The 23,378-nt window shown below is 35.1% G+C and overlaps 1 protein-coding gene across 6 annotated transcripts in view; it reads left to right on the top strand.

Annotated features, from left to right (window-relative positions):
* Positions 1-23,378, top strand: part of PTPRK (protein tyrosine phosphatase receptor type K) — a 591,572-nt gene that overhangs the window by 446,435 nt on the left and 121,759 nt on the right. For all 6 annotated transcript variants that reach the window (XM_066248523.1, XM_066248520.1, XM_066248518.1 and 3 more), the window contains exons 8-11: positions 6,651-6,953; positions 13,751-13,860; positions 15,165-15,366; positions 19,165-19,270. In XM_066248523.1, coding sequence (XP_066104620.1) covers positions 6,651-6,953; positions 13,751-13,860; positions 15,165-15,366; positions 19,165-19,270 — 721 coding nt within the window. The remainder of the gene's footprint in view (positions 1-6,650; positions 6,954-13,750; positions 13,861-15,164; positions 15,367-19,164; positions 19,271-23,378) is intronic.

Here is a 23,378-nt window from a genome sequence, read left to right as displayed (position 1 = left end):
CAAGGGGTTACTCGGTCTGCTGAAGGCCCGTGGTCAAGGCACATATAAGAAAGCAATCAATGAACAACTAAGGTGTTGCATCGCGCAATGAAAAACTAATGATTGATGCTTCTCATCTCTCTCTGTTCCTGTCTGTCTGTCCCTATCTATCCCTCTCTCTGACTCACTCTCTGTCTCTATAGAAAATAAATAAATAAATAAACAAAAAAAATTTAGGAAAAAAAATAAAATAAATAAATCAGAAAGAAAGAAAAATGGAATGAGAAAAGTTAGTAAGCCTAGATGATCAACATTTGTCAGGAAAGATAAAATAGTTAATACTGATGTTTCTTCTCATTTCATTTACTTTTTTTAAAAAAATAACTTTCCCTGGGACTTATTAGAAATGAATGCTAGCTGTATGCCACTTTTGGTACACTGCTGTCCACAGAGAAGCCATGAATTGAGGAAAGTTAAGATTCATTATTTAAAGGGTAGAATGGAAAAAAAAAACAACCAAGATTTATCTTACAATTCCAGTTTTTTCATCTTTTTTTTTAATGGTCTTTCTGTCCTCTTCGCCTTCTCTAATTAATCACATGTTGCCTTAAACCTAAATTCTCTGCTATTATCCTCAGTGCTTATTTCATTGATTTGAACCGCCTGATTGATAAGTTAGGGGACAAAGTTGGATTAGTGTATATATGGAACACACAGATTTAAAAACATAGAATGATCTAGAAAGTTTAACGTCCTGGTTTTTCTTTAACCGTCTTTGAGCTGTTCTTGCTTTATCAGTTTGCAATGTGAAGCTACTACCCCCAATCTTTACTGACATCACACTCCTTCTTGGTCCCTTATTTTCCCCTAACACCTTGCAATATTTAGAATTCTCTGCACACTTGACAGGACCTGTAAATTAACATTTCTGTATCAGTTATTTGATCCTGTTAATTTTCTGCTCAGTGGCTTACCATAGCCTATTAGTTGTTAAGTTTCTTACTATGACATTTAAAGTTTCTCCAAAAATTATTTTTCTCTACACTATCTACTAAATCACTGGTACAACAACCAAATAGGATTATACGTGTTCCCAATTGTGTTCTGCATATTTATTCATCCTGTTTCCTCTGCTTTTCTATTACTTATTCAAATTGTGTCTATATCCATTGAGACTTAATGCAAATGTCTCCTCCATTTGACAGGTGGAAGTTATTTCTCCCTCTTGAACTGCTATAGTATTTTATTCCACTCATATAACATTTATACTATTTTAATTATTTATGTATTTTCATAGCTTGTCATTTTTACTAAATAAGTGTTGAGCTCCTTTAGGTCTTTAATTGTTCTATTTACTTTAATACTTTGGTATCCTCTATGTCTAGCGTTATACAATTTGTATGATAAACAATCTATTTTTGTTTCTTAATAGATTATTGTTCAAAATATTTTAATATGATTCTTTGCTACTGAAGCTCACTTTTCTGATATATTCTTTCCAAATTTTTGCCAAAACTTTAGCTCACATCTGTTTTCTTTATTTTATTATTTTTAAAATTAATTAATTTTTTTTATTTATTCAGTGAGAGGAAGGGTGGCAGAGACAGGTTCCCACCTGCACCCAAAGCAGGATCCACCCTGCAACCCCACTAGGGGGCAATGTTCTGCCCATCTGGGGTGTTGCTCTGTTGCTTCAGCAACCAAGCTCTACTTAGTGCCTGAGACAGAAGCCATGGAGCCATCCTCAGCTACTGGGGCCAACTCACTCCAATCAAGCTATGTCTGTAGAAGATGAAGAAAGAGAGAGAGAGAGAGAGAGAGAGAGAGAGAGAGAAGCAAGGGGGAGGGGTAGAGAAGCAGATGGGCTCTTCTCCTATGTGCCCTGACCAGGAATCGAACCCAGGGCCGATGCTCAGCCTCACAACTGTTTTCAATTCCTTATCCCGCCCTTTTTTTGCCAAAAAAATCAAAGAACGAGCAAGAACTGGATGTACAAAATTACATATATAGTAAGCCAAATAAAAACTTGAATATATAATAGAAAGTTAAAAATTGGAAAAATAAGAGACCATTTAGTAAATTTTAAAAACACTTTTCAGATAGTGGGTTGACCTCTCCATTTCTTTACCTTCTTTCTGGTCATTTATGTTGTTGGATACAAGTACTGTTTACTGTTATGCCTCTATGTCACATTCACCTTGCTGGGACATTACTTTAAATTACCCTCAAAACAGCATTTATGCCCATCTCGTATAGAATATAGTGGGTTCTAAGCAGTATCCTTTTGCTTCCAGGTATTCTATTAAATTTTAATGATTTCAATTTAGAAAGTCAAATATTTTATTTATTTATTATCTCAAATATAATTCAATTATTGGTGAAGCACAAGAAATAATGGATCAGCGTAAGAAACTAAGGTAAATTTATTGTTGAACTCTTTGATAGAATTTTTAAATGAAATTTTTAAGAGTAGAACTGTCTCAAGTCTCTGCTGTTTGTAAAGATTGTAATACAAAAATCTGAGTGCATGTGGTTGTCAGCTAATGTGAGATCTGGTGGAATTCAGAGGAACGGCATAGCAGAGTCCCTATCACAAGTATGTATTTATGAGTATATAGATGTATGTTATATGTCTGTGTTTCTTTTGTGTGTGTGTTTCTAACTGTTACCCTGAGATGAGAGAGAAATTATATTTCAAGTCATTATTTTAGTAATAATAGCAGTTTTCAACATTTGTTCAAGACATTGAAAAAAATACAGATTTTAAATATCCTACTGACCTTGTAGAATGCTTCTTTGCCTATAAGAAAACTGTTTCTTTTACTAATCTTTATTTTTCCATATCAGTTAATAAAGTACTGGTTAATGAAATTATGGTGGTAGTTTATACACACATGTATAGGATTAGTAAAGATATATTTTTCCTGATTTTTAAATGAGAATTTAAAATGCAATTTAAGGAACATTTAAATATACAAAATTAAAATTCTTGCACCAAGTAAACCCTCTGGACTTTACTAAAATATGTAATAAGTATATTTTTGCAAACTCTTTAACAATGTAAAAATTTAAGAATGTAGAGCTATTTTGTCTTCACAGTGCAAAAGCCAGTTAGAGATGTTTTTCAAGTTGTGTGAGAAGGCAGGGTACATGCCAGTTGAATTGTGTGATAAAATGTAAAGATGATGAGAGAGAATGATTACTTGGAGAAAGAGAATTTTTTAAAGGGGGAAATTGCCAGAGTGAAAATGAGGAGCATATGAAAACAAATTCATTAATACTAGTTCAAAATAAACTACACAGAAGAGTATCATATTTTTTCACTCCATAAGACACACCTTACCATAAGATGCACCTAGGGTTTTAAGGAGGAAAATAAGAAAAAAATATTCTTATAAAAAAAAGGGTGTTACAATATTTAATAAAATATATCACAATTTTTCAACAATGTAAACTCAACAGCAGTATTAACAACCATTAGCACTGTCATTAACAAGTGAGAAGAGACTCTAATGTTCAAATACTCTTCTAGTTGTCCAGGAACTCGCAGCAGCTAAAAACAATGAACATTCACTCCATAAGACACACGGGCATTTTCCCCTCCACTTTTTGGGGAAAAAATTGCATCTTATGGAGTGAAAAATATGGTAAATATTTGGTGTTCTCTCTCATTGCTGCATGGGAGGTCTTCATACATTCGTATACTCCAGGTATTTTCTGGGGAAATCTTAAAAACTCATTCTAAATACTTTTAGGACAAAGTATGCCTTAACCTAAACTTGGTCACTAAATTGTATCTGCTTGTTGCCTATCGGTCAGCAAAATCACAGGTTATCTGGGAATCTTAGGATGAATCTAACTATAATTGCCTGGTCATCTGGGAGGCAGTGGGCTAAAGACTGTTTTTAGTCTAACTGTGCTAAACTGCAAGTGCCTCTTGTGGCTGGTACAATAAAGGTTATCACAGACTTAGCCGTACAAAGAGCTTTTTTAAATGATTAATGAGCCACATCTTTTTTTTTTTTAATTATAATTTTATTTTTTTAATGAGGCGACATCAGTAAATCAGGTTACATATATTCAAAGATCAACAAGTCCAGGTTATCTTGTCTTTCAATTATGTTGCATACCCATCACCCAAAGTCAGATTGTCCTCTGTCACATTCTATCTTGTTTTCTTTGTGCCCCTCCCCCTCCCCCTTTCCCTCTCCCCCCGTAACCACCACACTCTTATCAATGTCTCTTAGTTTCACTTTTATGTCCCACCTATGTATGGAATAATGCAGTTCCTGGTTTTTTCTGATTTACTTATTTCACTTCGTATAATGTTATCAAGATCCCACCATTTTGCTGTAAATGATCCAATGTCATCATTTCTTATGGCTGAGTAGTATTCGATAGTGTATATGTGCCACATCTTCTTTATCCAGTCGTCTATTGACGGGCTTTTTGGTTGTTTCCATGTCCTGGCCACTGTGAACAATGCTGCAATGAACATGGGGCTGCATGTGTCTTTACGTATCAATGTTTCTGAGTTTTGGGGGTATATACCCAGTAGAGGGATTGCTGGGTCATAAGGTAGTTCTATTTTCAGTTTTTTGAGGAACCACCATACTTTCTTCCATAATGGTTGTACTACTTTACATTCCCACCAACAGTGGATGAGGGTTCCTTTTTCTCCACAGCCTCTCCAACATTTGCTATTACTTGTCTTGTTAATAATAGCTAATCTACCAGGTGTGAGGTGGTATCTCATTGCAGTTTTGATTTGCATTTCTCTAATAACTAAAGAAGATGAGCATCTTTTCATGTATCTGTTGACCATTTGTACTTCCTCCTGGGAAGTTCATGTCCTCTTCCCATTTTTTTATTGGATTGTTTGTTTGTTGTTGAGTTTTATGAGTTCTTTGTATATTTTGGATATTAGGCCCTTATCATTTCCCATTTAGTGGCTTTCTGTTTATTTTGTTATCAGTTTCTCTTGCTGAGCAAAAACTTCTTAGTCTGATGTAGTCCCATTCATTAATTTTTGCCTTCACTTTTCTTGCCATTGGAGTCAAATTCATAAAATGCTCTTTAAAACCCAGGTCCATGAGTTTAGTACCTATGTCTTCTTCTATGTACTTTATTGTTTCAGGTCTTATGTCCAGAAATAAAACCACATATATATAGTCAAATAATTTTTGATAAAGGGGCCAAGAACATACAATGGAGAAAAGAAAGCCTCTTCAATAAATGGTGCTGGGAAAACTGGAAAGCCACATGCAAAAGAATGAAACTGGACTACAGTTTGTCCCCCTGTACTAAAATTAACTCAAAATGGATCAAAGATCTACACATAAGACCTGAAACTATTCCAGCATACTTATAGTACTGAAGGTAGAACACATACAACAAAAGTAATAAAATAGGGAGACCTGATACTATGAACAATGAGAAGACCGGCAGATAGCCTTTAAATCCAAGCGTTTAGATTCTACCAAAAGTTAATTTGCATTTATAAATAATGTATTTTTTGTAGATTTGAGGTTTTTAATTAAGTGGCCACCATAGTATATTTCAGATTTCACACCAAGTACATTGAACTGAAATTTCACTTTGAACTAGCCATCTATATACTGTGCTGATTATTATTACAAAATTGAGATTTTAATCTCAAGAAAATTTATAAAAACACCAAATTGGACTTTTAAAATATTTTTTATGCTACTGCTTTCCATTTAGCAAGAGCAATGACTATCTATAGTGACTTAGGACCCCAACAACTCAACATGGCTTTGACCTTGATCTTGACTTTAATCTTCTTGTCTAATCAATATATTAATGTGTGTTGTGTGTTGGCTTGTTTACTATTGTAGACTTTGCAATGGTCATGACTTTCATAGAGTAATTATTTTGATTAAGTTTGATGATTAAAGTTAGTCTTGCATGAGGAAAGAATACACTTGGGAAGCAGTAATAGATGAAATCCAGTCTTTGGAGAGTTTACTTCTACTTCTATTTCCAACTGAATGAATATTCCCCTCCCAGTTTGGTTTGGGTGACAGTAAATGGAATGTCAGACCTGAGTGTTTCCTGGAAAAAGTTAGAAAGTGATCAAGAAGGAAACATGATAGTGGAAATATCCATATGTTTTCTTGAAGTTTTTTTTCAATATTTTTCTGCTTTGATGAACAACATCATTACTGAAGTAATAAATGTTAATTAATATCTGCGTCATCTTTTGTAAGTGGTAGTTTAGTGTTACCGTTAGACTAATTAGTATACAGCATGGCTTAGTGACATGACAAATCTCAGAGCAGAACATATTGACTCTTATCCATTATGATGTATTAGCTAACTCACTTGCTCAATAATGATGAACAAACGATGGTGAATGGGCAGTAATAACAGCAACAACTATAAAGGCATCGTGGCCACATATTCAGGTCTATTATTGCACCATATCCTGAGTACTATGAATTGTTGACATTTTGCATTTCACTTCTTTTTCTATCAGTAAATATAGCCATTAACCAAATTTTCTTGGATAAAATTAAGAGTAAGAAAATTAGTATAAAAGATGAGTTTCAAATTTTCCTGGTTTGTATATATATATATCATGATCAGTGTTTTATTTTTCTAAGATTATTCATTGTAATATTGACAGCTTTCTGTGTCTTTGGTTTCAGAACCTATGCGAACGCCCAAAACTTTAAAGATTGCTGAGATACAGGCAAGGCGCATTGCTGTGGACTGGGAATCCTTGGGTTACAACATTACTCGTTGCCACACTTTTAATGTCACTATCTGCTACCATTACTTCCGTGGTCACAACGAGAGCAAGGCAGACTGTTTGGACATGGACCCCAAAGCCCCTCAGCATGTTGTGAACCATCTGCCACCTTATACAAACGTCAGCCTCAAGATGATCCTAACCAATCCAGAAGGCAGGAAGGAGAGTGAAGAGACAATTATTCAAACTGATGAAGATGGTATGTTCATATTTTCTTTTTTTTTTAATGGGGACTATCTAACAAAAATATATAAATGCTTAAAATTTTTCCTAGAGGACCCAGACTTGAAATGGATTCTAAAATCTGCTAAATACTCTTAATAAGGTTAACTTTGAAATTTGCCTTTATTAAGAAAGCTTAATATTTTTCATAGTAGCATCAAATACTAGATGTAACTCTAACATTTCATGAAATGTTAAGAGAAGTTGCAGCTACACAAAATGGAAAGTAATGTTTTTCTTATCAAATATTCAGACATGTTTTTCATGTCCCTGGCCTGTTGGCAGCAGTAGAGCATTGGCCTGGTGTATAGATTTCCTGGTTTTGATTCCCAGTCAGGAAGCGACCATATGCTTCTCCACCCCTCCCTCTTCTCTCTCTTTCTCCCTCTTTTTCTCTCTTCTGCTCCTGCAGCCATGGCTCGAATGGTTCGAGCAAGTTGGCCCCGGAGTGCTGAGGATGGCTCCATGGCCTTACCTCAGGCACTAAAATAGCTAGGTTGCCGAGCAACGAAGCAGCTGATCCAGATGTGCAGAGCATCACCCTGGTAGGAGACTTGCCCAGTGAATCCTGGGCAGGGCACATGCAGAGGCAGTCTCTCTGCCTCCCTGCCGTTCACTTAATTTAAAAAAAAATGTTTTCACTATTCATGGCTATGTTTTGATCACCTATTGGTAAAATGCACTTGGTTAAAAGTTTAGTATTTTGTATTTCCAAACCAACAGCAGTAGCTTTCATTTTCCTTAACATTTGAAAAGAGCACTATTTACCTATTCCCTTCATTTTTATATGGCATTACAAAAGTCTGAATATAAAAGAAGGCCAGAGTTTAAACCTAATCAGATATTGGCAAACTATTATCTTTTATTCATCTTATTACCACCTGAGTAATTGAACCCAATTTCTATGTGTTACTTCTGAACTATTAAATAATAGAAACAAACATTTCTATTGATATTATAATATGTAACACACACCAGCTGTAGCACTATAGTATGTCAGTGTGAATGTGAATACATTTTCTTATTCAACAAAAATGTATCCTATAGAAAAAAAGGTGTGCAAATGATAATCTAATAATAGCAATAATATATTCTTTTAATATAAGATATTTCATTTCCAATTTTTTTTTTTATAAATGTAAGTATGTAAGGGAGGAAAGGGCTATATAGTGAATTCAGGCAGAACTGCTATAGGAGTGATGAATGAGTTTTCTATTCTGGCTTCAATAACTTTAACTTTAGCAAATCCTTTCATCCCTCTACTTCTCTATTGCTCATCTCCATATAAAAAGTTCAAAGTAGATGGTCTCTAAGGTTTCATCCCTTGCTAAAATTCTTCTCGAATAACTTGTAGGTAATGTTTTGTATTTATTTGGGTGTCAGAAGGATAGAATTCACATCCAAGTGTTTCCAATTTCCCTCCAGCTCTGAACTTTAGGCTTAGATTTTGATGCCTATCAAGTAAGTATGAGATTGCCATAATTTCTATCAATGTACCACAGTTTCTAGAAATTGTCCTTATCACTCTGGCAAGCTGAAATGACCCGGGTTTGTCCTGTTGTACTTACTTGTAATAAAGGGAAGTAAAAACTCTTTAATCTCATTTAGCTCAGACTGTGAAGGGAAAAAAATTAACATTGTCTTCAAATTATGCATGGGGCTATTCTCATATTTCTAAGACATCAAAGAATAAACCTAAGGCTTAATGACAAATGTACTTTTGCCATGTTTGAAGTAGTCAAACATGATTACTTTAGCTATCATGTTTGAATTAGCACTTAATTGAAGCATCCATATCACCTCCCTCTCCCCCCACCCCTACTTACACAGCACAGCACACCTCAACACATGCTTAATGCAAGAAAGAATGGCTAGCATAGTATTTTCATAGATGGGAAATCCAAGTGTAGATTTTAAGGCCTTGTAAAAATCTCTCTCTCATTTCACAAGTTGTAATAAATATACTAGATATTGTGTAACCCAATTTTTTAGTAATAAGACTGTACTCACGTTTTATTACTGGCACAAAACTTTTTTTAAAAAAACACATGATTTCTTCATTTATAATTTTAGATCAAATTACATGAGTTTTGTGCTTCTTTAGCCATTCACTCTATAGCAATATGATTCATCTTGATGGTATATTTGGTATAGTTTTTACCTTACCTTTCTTTCCCACAAACCAAAGAATGCAGTCAGGATTATATAATATTTTTCATATTGTTTTAGATTGCTAAATATATTTTAGCATACACATATGACTAGATTAATAATGAGGAAGTGAATTATTGTGAAATTTTAAATTATTCCCTAAATTGATCATCCTCATGACTGTGTATTATTATTTAATCCAGAAACAGTGTTTTAAAAGTAAAATGACATTTTGATATCCTAATTTTATTTTAACCTCTGCTTTAAAGCATTTTAAATTAGTTTTAATGATATTGACATATATGTTATTTCAAAGTATAATCAGGAACTAATTTCTTCTACTATGAAGTTGTACTTATCTTTTACTTTATTTATGAGACTAGATGATTGAAGTACAAACTTTCTATGACATATTTGCAAGTAACTCGGTTTTTACGTCTGCCCATGTGAGCTCTAGTTTCTACATAAAACGCTTGAAGTGTCTAAGTGTTTCTGCAGGTGGGCAGAATATCTGAGTTGTCATCTATTGTTGCAAAGATTGATGGGATATGATAATCTAATTAAGTCAGTTTTACTAAATTATTGCTGCTCTATATACATAGAAAAAGAATAAATTATCAACCATCTAATAGAAAAATATAATTTCATAAGAAGAATTCTGTGGAAATCCATAAATCATGACAGCATAGCTAGAATGATTTCCCACCAGAACCCGAAGGTAGAATTTATATTTAATTTATTGCATACATTTTTTAATGCATGGGTAGAATTTTTTGTATGAGATTTTGTTTTCATTTTTTTCTTCCAGCATTGATAAAGATCAATAGTAAGAAGTTGGCTCTGCAGAAAAGTCTGGTTTGGGAAAAGTTTTTTGCTATTACAAAGCTATTTTTAAGTGTACATTTATTATATTTTAAAGGTTATAATTCTTCTTTAATATAATCTTGACCCACCCCCATTCATTATTTTTTTTCTCTTTTCCATTTTGAGAGTTATAGTTTAAAGGAATTCCTTATATGCAAAAAAAAAAAAATAGCTGAAACAGCTCTCAAGTAAATCACAAGCAGGGGAATAAAAGTCAGCATTCTATCTCCATTAGAAGTTGTTGATGTGGAAATGTGAAGTGACATTCGCTGCAATAGAAAGACTGCCATGATGATGGTCTCAGTAATTTTATTTTGTATTTGTGCAAATTATAGGTACATATAGACATATATATATGAGAGGACAGGGTCTCCCTTCAATTGTAGAAAGTAATTGAGGTCTTTCTTTTGTCCACTATACTTGTCCCACTGTAAGATCAGTAATATGAAACCGTCTTAGCCATAATTATTCCCACAGACTTTTTCCCTCTTACAAATATGACCTTGGGCACTTGCAGTAAATCCAATTGACAAAATAAAACTTGGGTAAGAAGAGCAGAGAAATACACACATTCCGGGGAGATTATTCTTTACTCTGCCCCCTCTCAATGCAGAATTATGCAAACATTTGAAACTGCCCCTGCTTGTGAACAATTTGAAATACATCCATGCCATTTTATAATATTTATGTAGCAAATTGTGTTTGGTGAACACAGCTATTAATTATATACCATCATATAAAAGTTTACTAATTAACTGGCATTTTTGTCTCCTCTTTTTCCCAACAACCTTCTGTGTTTGAGAGGAACGGGAAAGTGAAGACAGACTTTTTCCTTGTTTATATTTATAAGCTTATGTCATTTGAGTAGAATGGAAATAGCAGGTATACTCCTTGAAAACAAACGAATGCTTATGGAAGCCTCAGTAGCTGCCACATCGTATAGTGGCCATCTGCCTTGATAAATTACATAGTCCATGCCAACACTGTGGAGCAGGCTGACTCCTACGTGCCTTTCGTTAATTTTTCCCTGAGCCCTCATCTGACAGATACGGGAACAGATCATCTGGAGTTTAGTGGTGGCAACTTTTCTGTTTACTGTCAGTTTCTTTCCATTATTAATTTATTTTTAATGTGCCAAATTATGTTGGCTGTCCCAGAGGTCATAACATCATTCATCATCTCCTTGTAGATTGAAATTAATCTTACTCTTTTGACATGTCATTCAGAATTTCTTGGTGCTGCTAGCTAGCCACAATACAATGCACTTCCTTTGATCTAGTGATTTTTAATTTATTTCATCCCTCACAAAATTGCTTTATTGAAACTACATTTTTAGATAATATCATGTGTGAAATTCACTGAAATGTTATGTTACAGAAAAATATTAATTAAAAGCCAAACTTATGTAATATTGGGCCAATATTTTCTTTTCTTTTTTTTTTTTTTTTGTGACAAAGACAGAAGAGGGACAGATAGTGAGAGACAGGAAGGGTGAGAGATAAGAAGCCTCATTTCTTCATTGTGGTACCTTAGTTGTTCATTGATTGCTTTCTCATATGTGTCTTGACTGGAGTCCTACAACAGAGTGAGTGACCCCTTGCTCAAGTCAGTGACCTTGGGCTCAAACCAGCAACCTTGGGCTTCAAGCCAGCAGCAACCTTGGGCATCAAGCTAGCAAACTTTGGGCTCATGCCAGCGACCGTGGTGTCATGTCTATGAGCTCGTGCTCAAGCTGGTAAGCCCGAGCTCAAGCCAAGGGACCAGGTTTCAAACCTGGGTCCTCTGCATCTCAGTCCAACGCTCTATCCACTGCACTACCGACTGGTCAGGCGAGGTCAATATTTTCAATCAAAAAATATTTTTAAACAAAGTGAGAGGATATAGTTTTAAGCGTTAGCAAAACAAGCAGTATGTGAATACATGGTAACTATATATTTAAAAATATATATATAAATATATACAATAACAAAAGTATCTTGTGCCTTATATTTTGTCAATAGAGGTTGACCTGTCATCATTGCTGCCATTGGGTATTAATTGTTATATGACATTTGCACATAAGGACTGGGATGAAGGTTCTTCAAATCTTGTCAGACCACTTGACACTTCAAAATTAGTTATTTGAATTGTTGAGTGATAAACAAATATAATATAATACTGTTTTGATTCTTAGCTTTGAAGGAGTGAATTTCATTTAAAAGACTGAAGTAATTATAGTTGAACCTATTCACTTTAGCAGTTTTTTAAAAATATATAATCAACATGTCTTTCTTAAATTATAGAAATTTAATAAATATACCTATAAAAATCAGATTGACTGTCAGTGGACATTTAAAAACATAGAACATTTATATAAGTTCATAAAGAAGGTAAACTTCAGAGTTGAGTAGCTCAATGGCTCAGAAATATTAAAGAAGCCAAGTTGTCTCCATATCTATGACATGCAATTCATATATTGTTTCATCTTTGGACCAGGACTTTTGGTCACAAGCGCTGCCAATAGAAATTGGGAAAAGTTGTGCCCTTGATTTCATGCTAGAAGAAAGAGAGAGGGAGAGAGAGAAGGAGGAAGGGAAAACTTCCTTAAGTATAGAATATAAGTGCTTCCATTTAAATTTTATTTATTCAATTTTCAGAGAGAGGGGAGAGAGAGAGAGAGAGAGAGAGAGAGAGAGAGAGAAAGGGGAGGAGCAGGAAGCATCAACTCCCATATGTGCCTTGACCAGGGAAGCCCAGGGTATCGAACAGGCGACCTCAGTGTTTCAGGTCAACGCTTTATCCCACTACGCCACCACAGGTCAGGCTAAGTGCTTCCATTTAATCTGGTTGAACCATTTTAGATTATATGCCCACTTTGTGATTTGTTAAGAGTAACCAAGGAAATACTATCCATTGATTTGTTTTGATTAATCAGAATCTGTTTCAGAATTAAAAATGGGTGAGATTTCAGAGTCACATGAATTACATAGCAGAGTTGGGATTCTTTTCAGAAGGAAGAAGAAAGGGTGATAAATAGCCAGCTGACAGGGTCATCTACACAATCCCATTTCTGCCGTTTATCTATCCCTGTGATGGCCTTGGTAGTTCAGGAACTTTGGTAATAACCTTACGGTTTGGCAGCACAGAGTACTAAGAGTTCTATGAACCCAAGTTCTAGTCATGGGTTTGCTATCTTCTAATTATTTGACTTCAGACAAATGAGATCACTTCTTCAAGTTTCTGTTAAATAGCTTATCTGTTTAAAGTTTTCTTATCTGTTAAATAGCTTAATGCTACTGACTGTGGAGCATTTCAATACAATACTACATGATTACACTTTTGAGCCTAATGAGAATTAATTGTTGTTTAATTATTTTATGAACTTTGTTTATAGAAACTCTTTCGGGGCTTATAATCTTCAAAATATCTTTCAGGGAAATACAGTTTTGTTCATGAAACAAATTACAAATGAGATTTTCTTGTTATTAGAGGTATACAACAGAGTAAATCAGACTACACAATTTATCAGCTCTCTAAGGTGATAGAATATTCTATTGAATAAAAGTAATTTTGTAGTTGTACACTTTCTATATTAGGAGCTTACAGACTTACTTTCAATTTCCAGATATTAAAATCGGAGAACTGGTCAGCACTATTATTTTCTTTTAAGGACACATTTTTATTTACTTTATGTATTTTGTATTTGGTTTCCTAGTTTACATAATTTACTTTTTCTGTTTCCAATGTAAGAATTCTAAAAACCAAAATATGTATTTGTAGTGCCTGGCCCTGTACCAGTCAATTCTCTTCAAGGAACATCCTTTGAAAATAAGATTTTCTTGAACTGGAAAGAGCCTTTGGATCCAAATGGAGTCATCACTCAATATGAGGTATTGGGAGAACAAGGAAGTTAATTTACATGTGGATTAAAGGGAGGATAAAAGGAAAGGTTAGAGCAGGGGTCCCCAAACTTTTTACACAGAGGGCCAGTTCACTGTCCCTCAGACCATTGGAGGGCCGGACTATAAAAAAACTATGAACAAATCCCTATGCACACTGCACATATCTAATTTTAAAGTAAAAAAAACAAAACAAGAACAAATATAACATTTAAAATAAAGAACAAGTAAATTTAAATCAACAAACTGACCAGTATTTCAGTGGGAACTATGCTCCTCTCACTGACCACCAATGAAAGAGGTGCCCCTTCCGGAAGTGCAGTGGGGCCGGATAAATGGCTTCAGGGGGCCGCATGTGGCCCACGGGCCGGGCCGTAGTTTGGGGACCCCTGGGTTAGAGGGAAGTAAAGAAAAAAATAAGTGAGACTTAAGCGATTACAATCATTATTTCTCCTTTGTTTTAATCTGACATTCTTTGATGCCCACATTTAGTATCAAAACATATATTGTATGGCCCTAGAATTTCCAAATTCTTAATGCAAGTATGTGTGATTTTTTTGTGGTTGTGTTAGAAAAACAGGCTTCGCCTTCTCAAGCAGATTAATGATAGTTGTAAAGAATAAGAATGTAGAAAATAATTTCATAATGTGATTCAGAGAAGGCCATTGAATGTCAGTTGTTTCATAGTGACAGATTAATACCAAAAAAAATTATAAACCTGACTATATTTAAACTTTGAATGTAAATTATTGTCTTATTTTAATATAATATTCTTAAAGGAAGAAAAGATCATTTAAATTGTACAAATGTGTAGTTCTCTTCCTGCTTAGTTAGTGTTGATTAAAGTATAAAATGCTTAAATCTCTAAGGCTTCAGAGTGCAGCATGGGAATGGAACCACTAATCCAGTCTTACAGTGTGTGACTATATTAGCATACTTGAATACTATGTACGTGAAATTTATGGAACTTGAACAAAGTATAGATTAAGTTAAATTGGAACAAACATTTGTTGAACGTGTTCTATATTTCAAATGCATTACAATATTTAACCACAAGATTATGTTTTTGTACTTAAGTACATTAATTATTTTTTGATAAAAGAAAATTGGTGTATATTGGTTCAATCATATAGACAATAGACATGGAACCATATCAAAGTGAAAAGGAAAAGAAGTGGGGGGAAAAATGTGATTCACTCCACAGAGATGCTTATGATACTATCATATTTAAAAGAGTTTATTTAAAATGTATTGTGACATATTAGATATGTAACAGAAAATTAATTTTTATACAGGTTAGCTACAGCAGCATAAGATCTTTTGACCCTGCGGTTCCGGTGGCTGGACCTCCACAGACTGTATCAAATTTATGGAACAGTACACACCATGTCTTTATGCACCTCCATCCTGGGACCACATACCAGTTTCTCATAAGAGCCAGCACCGTCAAAGGCTTCGGGCCAGCCACAGCCATCAATGTGACAACCAATATCTCAGGTATGCAAATGATTAAAGGATCGGTGTGTAATAGTATGTCACAGAGAATCACATATACACTGAGTATAGTTTGTCTCCCTTACCGAATCTTTGATGTCGTTGTTCATGATTGAAAGCACTTTAAATAATTATTTGAATACAGATTATTCTTGTTTATATGTCCAAACCTAAACACATCTGAAATAGTCAGTTTTAATTCTCAGTGGCCTTTTAAAATTTTTCATTATCTTTAATAGAAATCTTTCAAAGGTTATTGTATATGCTAATAGGCTTTAATAATTTTGAGGAGTTGGTAATTATCATGGTGTCAGAACTTGACTGTACTGTAAATGGATTTTGTCAAAGAATGGTAGATGATCCTTGCTCTACCATATTAATACCACATACCTTGTCTTACTGTTCCATTTTTACTGATATTCTGATAATTTTAAACAAACGTGAGCTTTTCTTTCTCTTAGAAGTCTCGCATATATTTATCTAGATTTCACAATGGCAATGTGTTAGGTTGATAAACAAATACAATCAAATTTTCATTATTCTCTGCTCACAGTTTCATAGTTTACATTTTACTAGATTGTTTTTTGTTTTGTTTTGTGACAGAGACAGAGAGAAGGATAGACGGGCAGACAGACAGGAAGGGAGAGAGATAAGAAGCATCAATTTTTCATTGATACTTTTCATATGTGTCTTGACTGTGGGGCTACAGCAGACCGAGTGACCCCTTGCTCAAGCCAGTGACCATGGGTCCAAGCTGGTGGGCTTTTTGCTCAAACCAGATGAACCCACACTCAAGCGGGCGACCTCAGGGTCTCAAACCTGGGTTCTCCACATCCCAGTCCCACGCTCTATCCACTGCACCACCACCTGGTCAGGCCTTTTTTTTCTTAATTTTTATTATGGTTCTTACAACATATATTAGTGGCATAATACATCATTAAAATATTTCTATCATTGTTCTCAATCTGTAACTTTTGCATCAAAAGAAAGCTACATCCTGTATACTTTTTTAAGTCCAAAATTTTATTTGGAAATGTTTTCAATATAATACTAAACTTTAAAATTTATGTCATGAAAAGTTAGCTATTCTAGTATGAGCAATGGTTCCACTGAACTGTTTGCTATCACTTTACTAGAAAAAAGTGTAAAATGACTTGATGACATTGTGATATAGTGAGACATGTTTCTTACCCTCCAGAACTATCAGTATCAGTAGTCTTATCAATAAAAAGATCCTTCAACACAGATCTCTACAAAATCTGCATAAACTTGTACAACTGATAACATTGAATAAATGGATATTATCGAGAGCTATAATTTCTGATGGTTCTGACACATACTTTATTGAATAGAATTATTTAATTGCACGTTCACTTGAAGCAGCCTATGTAGTACATGGGTACGTAATTTAAAAGATTGATACAGCCTGACCTATGGTGGCGCAGTGGATAAAGCATCGACCTGGAAATGCTGAGGTCGCTGGTTCGAAACCCTGGGCTTGTCTGGTCAAGGCACATATGGGAGTTGATGCTTCCAGCTCCTCCTCCCCCTTCTCTCTCTTTGTCTCTCCTCTCTCTCTCTCTCTCTCTCTCTTTGTTTCTCCCTCTCCTCTCTAAAATGAATAAATAAAAAAAATTAAAAAAAAAGATTGATACAATCACTATATCTTGGGAATACATAGTAACGAAGGTCAGGCTGATAAAATGTATGATTGTAGTTCTAAGCATCACTTGAACTTTTAAGGTAATTTATTTTTTATATCCATTGAGTCCAATGATTCCATTTCTCAGTATTTTAAAAGTAGTTTAAATAAACAAAATCAAATTATTGGAGGAATGACATGAAGACATGATTTATATATATGTGCATTATTGTATAATACATATTTTCTATATATAATACACATTCCTATTATATATATAGTATCTATTGATTCTACTTCCTAAACAATTCTCAGATAATCTGCCTGTTTCTGATGTCAGTATCCCTTTCTTTCTATCTGGACCACGTTTAAACCAGTCATTGAAATGTCTTTCTAAGCAGTACCCTTGCCTTCAGGCTTACATTGCCACAATGTATTTTTATGTTGCTCTTTATATGACATATATTTCCTTCTGAAGTTTTTTCTTTTCAAAATCTAATATATTGTATTTAGTAGGATAAAGCCCAAACATTCATGCATGGTTGGCATTTGTGGCTATTCATTGTATACAGCTCTTTCCACTTTCCATTCTAACCCATGAACACAAAGTTCCACCTACAACGAACTGCTTACAGTTGTTAGAACACACCTTGTCATTTCATGTTAGTTATCTTCAAACATACTCTTTTCTCTCTCTGGAATTTAATCTATGCTTTCTCTTTCTGGTGATTTTTTTACTGTGTGAACAATTCATCTTAAGCATCCCCTAAACCCTGAAGTCCTCCCTGTTTATCTTCATAACTCCTAATATTAGTTTGGAGTAGTGGTTCTTCCCCGAGACCACCACATCAACATCATGTGGAAACTCTCCAGAAAGGCACGTGATCAGGCCCCTCCCAGATCTACTGAATCAGAAACTCTAGGGGAGAGGGGCAAATTTTGTGTTTGAAGTCTTCTACGTGCTTCTAATCTCACTAGTTTGGAAACCACTATTTTGGTAAATTAACTCTTCCTTTTTTGGTCATTTAATATTTTGCTGTAAACTTTTTATGACTCATTTTTGGTAAACTGTGATCCCATCCTTTTAATTTTATAAATGTAAGAAACTACACTTCCTTTTTCTTTATGTTTATAATATACATTATGCATTCATTAAATGTTCAATGAATAAATAAAAATTTAAAAAATTTATTAGATACCATTTGTTCTGTTATTCCTACAATGCACACATTTTACAGATTATATGCTCCCTTTAAACATCTTTCTACATGGAAAAAGCCACTGAAGGCTACTTTTTCAATCAGTTTGAGAAGAAAGTTCTCCTCTCCCCCAATATTATCAAATATTTTGTAAATGTACAATATGACATTTATTTTTAAGAATCTTGCAACTAATGTATTAATTCATGGTAAATAAAAACTAATGTTCCCATTCCCATTTATCACACTTCTTTGACATGTTTCTATTGTAACCACATTTGTGACAATGACCCAAATACTAATATGGGGTCATCCTACAACCATTAGATCATGAAGGGCACCTCCTCACCAGGCAGCCTTTACCTTGGTTCCTATCCCTACATCTCCATGTGCAGCTCTATAGCCAGGACTCCCCAGACTCTCTATCCCTACATCTCCATGTGCAGCTCTATAGCCAGGACTCCCCAGACTCTCTATCCCTACATCTCCATGTGCAGCTCTATAGCCAGGACTCCCCAGACTCTCTATCCCTACATCTCCATGTGCAGCTCTATAGCCAGGACTCCCCAGACTCTCTATCCCTACATCTCCATGTGCAGCTCTATAGCCAGGACTCCCCAGACTCTCCACTGTTCCCACCTTCGCCCTGCCCCATCATTGCTGATTTCAAGGTCTCCGGAAACTAAAACCTAAAGCATCCTTAAAAATCTTTGGAGTGTGTCATAAGTCGTCCAATTATTATTTAACTTTTGAAACTATTTACTTTATATCTTCTGCCACCAGAGGTTCCCAGGGTTAACGTACATTGACATATGTTATTCTACAAAAATAAAATGCATTTTAGATAATTAAGTATTAAATTGATTTTTTTCCCTCAGTCAGGATCATTTATTCAACCCGAACTATAATATATTCCTGTTAATTGATTGCAATTTCTTTTTGTCGTTAATCACTCATCAGCTCCAACTTTGCCCGACTATGAAGGAGTTGATGCCTCTCTCAATGAAACTGCCACCACAATAACTGTACTGTTGAGACCAGCCCAGGCCAAAGGTGCACCTATCAGGTAAGAGGCAAGAACAGCCATTAGGTGGGTTGATTTCTCGTAGTTGCTTAGCAGCCAATATTGTGAACGGATCATTTCTAAGAGCCGAACATTTGACAATTACTTTCAGAAGGTTTTATTTCTCTTTTGTGTTGTCTTTGTTTTTTCATTTGGACAAAGACTAAAGATAGACTTGTAGAATTCTAAGGGAATTTTTGAGATATTCCTGAAGTCACATATTCACCTTTCTGTGCTGTTTGATTTAAGAACATTGCTCTTTAATATTTTTCCTTAGACTCATTTCATTTTACTTCCTCTGTCAATATCTGTAGTATATGAACTTTGAAGGTATTCATCAGAAATAGAATGAGAAAACGCCTCCTATACAATTCATCAAATCTGTTATGAATAACGTCATATGTATAAATGAAAAATAGAAAGCTTTGAGAATATAAAAGTAGAATACATATAATGAATGTAGCCTGTATTTCCTTTTGATTTGTAAAATGTTGCTTATCAAAAATTCCATAGTAAATATTAAAATTAAATTTGTATATCCTTTTACTTTCTAATATTAAAATCTTCCCCATTACCATCATTTTGCATGAAATTCTGAACCTTTTTTGGGGGATTGAGTCAAATTGTTCCAACCATTTTAGATAAATATTTAAAACTGAAGCAAACTTCAAAGATATTTGTGAATACTTTTGTTTTCATACTTCTGTTGAGAAAAAAATCAAGGCACAAAGATCAGTACAGGTATTTCATAACTGAATCATCTCAAGTTGTTTACATGTTCATTAAAAACAAAATTAATCTTTATGTTATGTATAAAATGAATACATTTGACCTTATTAACACATACTAACCATTCACCTAATCGTATACCACTAGAAATGGAGAAATACTTTTAATTAAGAATGTATAAATAAAAGAACCTAAATTTATAAAGGAAACTCTGAGCCTGTCTGGCTAACATGCTTGGGAAAACCATACCAGAGGAAAAGAGAGATGACTTAATACACTTGTAATATAAGCACCTGGGAAACATTGGTTCTTGAAAATGCAAAGTAAGTGTGCAGTTCTCTGTTCATGAGTCAGTGCCCTGTGAGTAATTCTGATTGCTGACCCAAAGGAGAAAGAGACAATGCTGCATACAGTATCTTTTTCTGTTGACAAGTCATCAGTATCATTCACATGTTCCACCTGTGCTAGAATTTACTTTGTAGGTGTTCGCTTCTGCTACTGCTTTTTTTTTTTTTGTATTTTTCTGAAGCTGGAAACAGGGAGAGACAGTCAGACAGACTCCCGCATGCGCCTGACCGGGATCCACCCGGCATGCCCACCAGGGGCGATGCTCTGCCCACCAGGGGGCGATGCTCTGCCCCTCCGGGGGTCGCTCTGCCGAGACCAGAGCCACTCTAGCGCCTGGGGCAGAGGCCAAGGAGCCATCCCCAGCACCCGGGCCATCTTTGCTCCAGTGGAGCCTTGACTGCAGGAGGGGAAGAGAGAGACAGAGAGGAAGGAGGGGGTGGGGGTAGAGAAGCAAATGGGCGCTTCTCCTATGTGCCCTGGCCGGGAATCGAACCCGGGTCCCCTGCATGCCAGGCCAACGCTCTACCGCTGAGCCAACCGGCCAGGGCCTGCTACTTTTTAAATGAGATGTCAGGTACTTGCATTTATCTTATAAGAGTTAGATATTTGAGCGAATTTGGCTTTACTTAATGTAAGTTGGAAACACAGTGTGCAATTTTTCTACATAACATACATTAACTTTTTATTCCTTTAATCGATTTATTACACAGAGATTGACTGGCCATGTATTATATGTCGGTCACCCTGCTAGGCCTTGTAAACCAAAGATAAAATGAGCACAACAAACACAGAGTCTGCATGTACATTGGTCATGGATGATCGGAACTGGCTGCAGTCTTGGAAATCCTTTGCTCCTGGATGGTGTTCAAAAGATTTGTTGGATTGATGAGCATGTTATCAGTGACACATTTATAAATCAAATGTCTTCCACACTTTTACATAACACAAAAATTTTTTAATTATCAAAAATTCACATAGCCTGAATTCATGGTTATGCAAAAACAATCCTTAATAATCATATAATCTATTTCCCTGACACAGAAATGCATGTCTTCAAATTTATTGGAAAGATACTTGACCTTTCCTGAAATTGAACTCCCTATTTTACACTTTGGAGAATAAGACTCAAATAAATTTAAATCTGTAATAGTATAAAAGGATAATTAAATGATATATAAACAAATAAAAAGTGTATTAAAAGAGTATTGCTACCAGGAAAAATTAAGTTTCTCCACTGATAATCTAACCCCATCATTTCCCTCTTTAGATTTTTTGTACTGATTTGCCCAGGTATCTGGTGTCACGCATAGGTGGGGGCCAAGTGGCACAACAAGACTGGTCTGGTCAGGGAATTTGGCCTCAGAGAAGCCCTGCCTCCTTTGCTTTTTAAATCCTTCAGTCAGTCCCGCCTTCTTTCCTCTGACCACAGTCCTACGTTGGTTTTGCTAGCTAGCAGTAGCTGGAGCCTCATCTTGAAGCTTAAATTGCCTGGTGCTCCAATCTCTTTGAAAATGAGGACCCAACTTAATTTAATCGATTTTCAGAGCACTGTATTTATGGCCTGGTGCTTCAAATCTTGGATTGGATCCTCATTACTACCTTCAGGTTCTTGAAACTTTTACTTTCCACCCAATTTCTTCTTTATTTATGTCACCCTATCAAAATTTCTTCTCTGCTAATGCTTGTTTTCATTTCCACTCTATTGGTGGCCCTTCCCCGCCCCTCCCAATGAAAGCCATACTTATTTACCACCTCCTGACAGCATCTGTCTGTTAGCTTTGTTTGCTGTCAGAGACTCTAAATACCAGGTTCTATCTCTTTTTACTTCACAGCGTAACTGGCCTCTACCAGACTGCATTTCATAATCCATTTGTCCCAACTCCAGTAAAATATTTAATTCTTTCTACTCTGGTTTTCCTAATGTCAAACATACTCCAATTTTGAAAACCTCTGTCATAGTACCTGGGAAATCCTTGTTAGGTAGAGTTCGTCCATCAATAATTTCCTTAAATGCACTCATTCAGTAATATTCAGTATGTTCCGGGAGCTGAGCTGGATACTGGAGTAAATAAACAGATAAGGCAATTTTGTTTGTGTCCCCAAATGGTATGTTGCAAGAGATATAACACATTAAAAATAAACCTTGTTAAAGTTAATTCCAGAATTTTGAGCTTTGTTATTTTGAGTTGGAGAGCAGGAAATATGATAGTAACTAAATTACAATTAAACCTTTACTCTGAATCATCAAAATGTTGGCAGTGGTGCACTATAAACAGTGGTTTCTCTCAATTCTTATAAAGTCTAGTCTGTTCCTCAGATAAACAGTAAAACATTCGATTTGGGGAATTTCTCCTGAAGCTCTAAGGAGACATTTTAGATTTTTTTTTAAATTAGGAATTATACAATTTTGCAAAATTTCTTCTCTGATATTACTAAGAAGGTGTACCAGATGAAACTATACTCAGAGTCACAGACAGTGGCCGGATTCAGCCTGTTCTTACAGGTTTGGCAAAAACAATACCTAATTTTTTGTTGAGTTCGGTGAGCCGGTTGTTAAAATGACACTTGTAACCAGCGTTCTAAGTTGGGCACCTGGGCAGCCGCCCAATGTGGAAATCACAAATATACATTCCTTACTCTTTTTTAACGTTCATCTGCGCATCATTTTCTAAGTGCCTGTAGTCATGTTCATTCTGTCCAGAGGTGAAAAAAATTGCAAGTGAGGACGCCAATCAAGAAGCAATATGGAAATATCTTAAATAACAGTTTTATTTTTTGTCAGTTATTATTTAATCTTTTTATTAATATTTTTAAACTTTCTTATAACATAATCTAGTTTTGTGTACCTTTTTCATTGTGCTTATTTAAGTATTAAATGCATGAAATAATAAACTACCTTTCGGTGTATCTTTTTTTATACTTAACACTGTCGTTAGGGCCATTGGAGCAGAGAACCAGTTGTTAAATTATTTGAATCCCACAACTGGTCACAGAGTTTTGTTAACTAGAGATTGAAAACCCCCTGGCAGGCTGT

Source organism: Saccopteryx bilineata, chromosome 12, assembly GCF_036850765.1.
Source record: "Saccopteryx bilineata isolate mSacBil1 chromosome 12, mSacBil1_pri_phased_curated, whole genome shotgun sequence".
NCBI classification, from domain to species: Eukaryota; Metazoa; Chordata; class Mammalia; order Chiroptera; family Emballonuridae; genus Saccopteryx; species Saccopteryx bilineata.
Note: the sequence above shows the minus strand (reverse complement) of the source record. Positions and strands in the feature narration are given on the sequence as shown.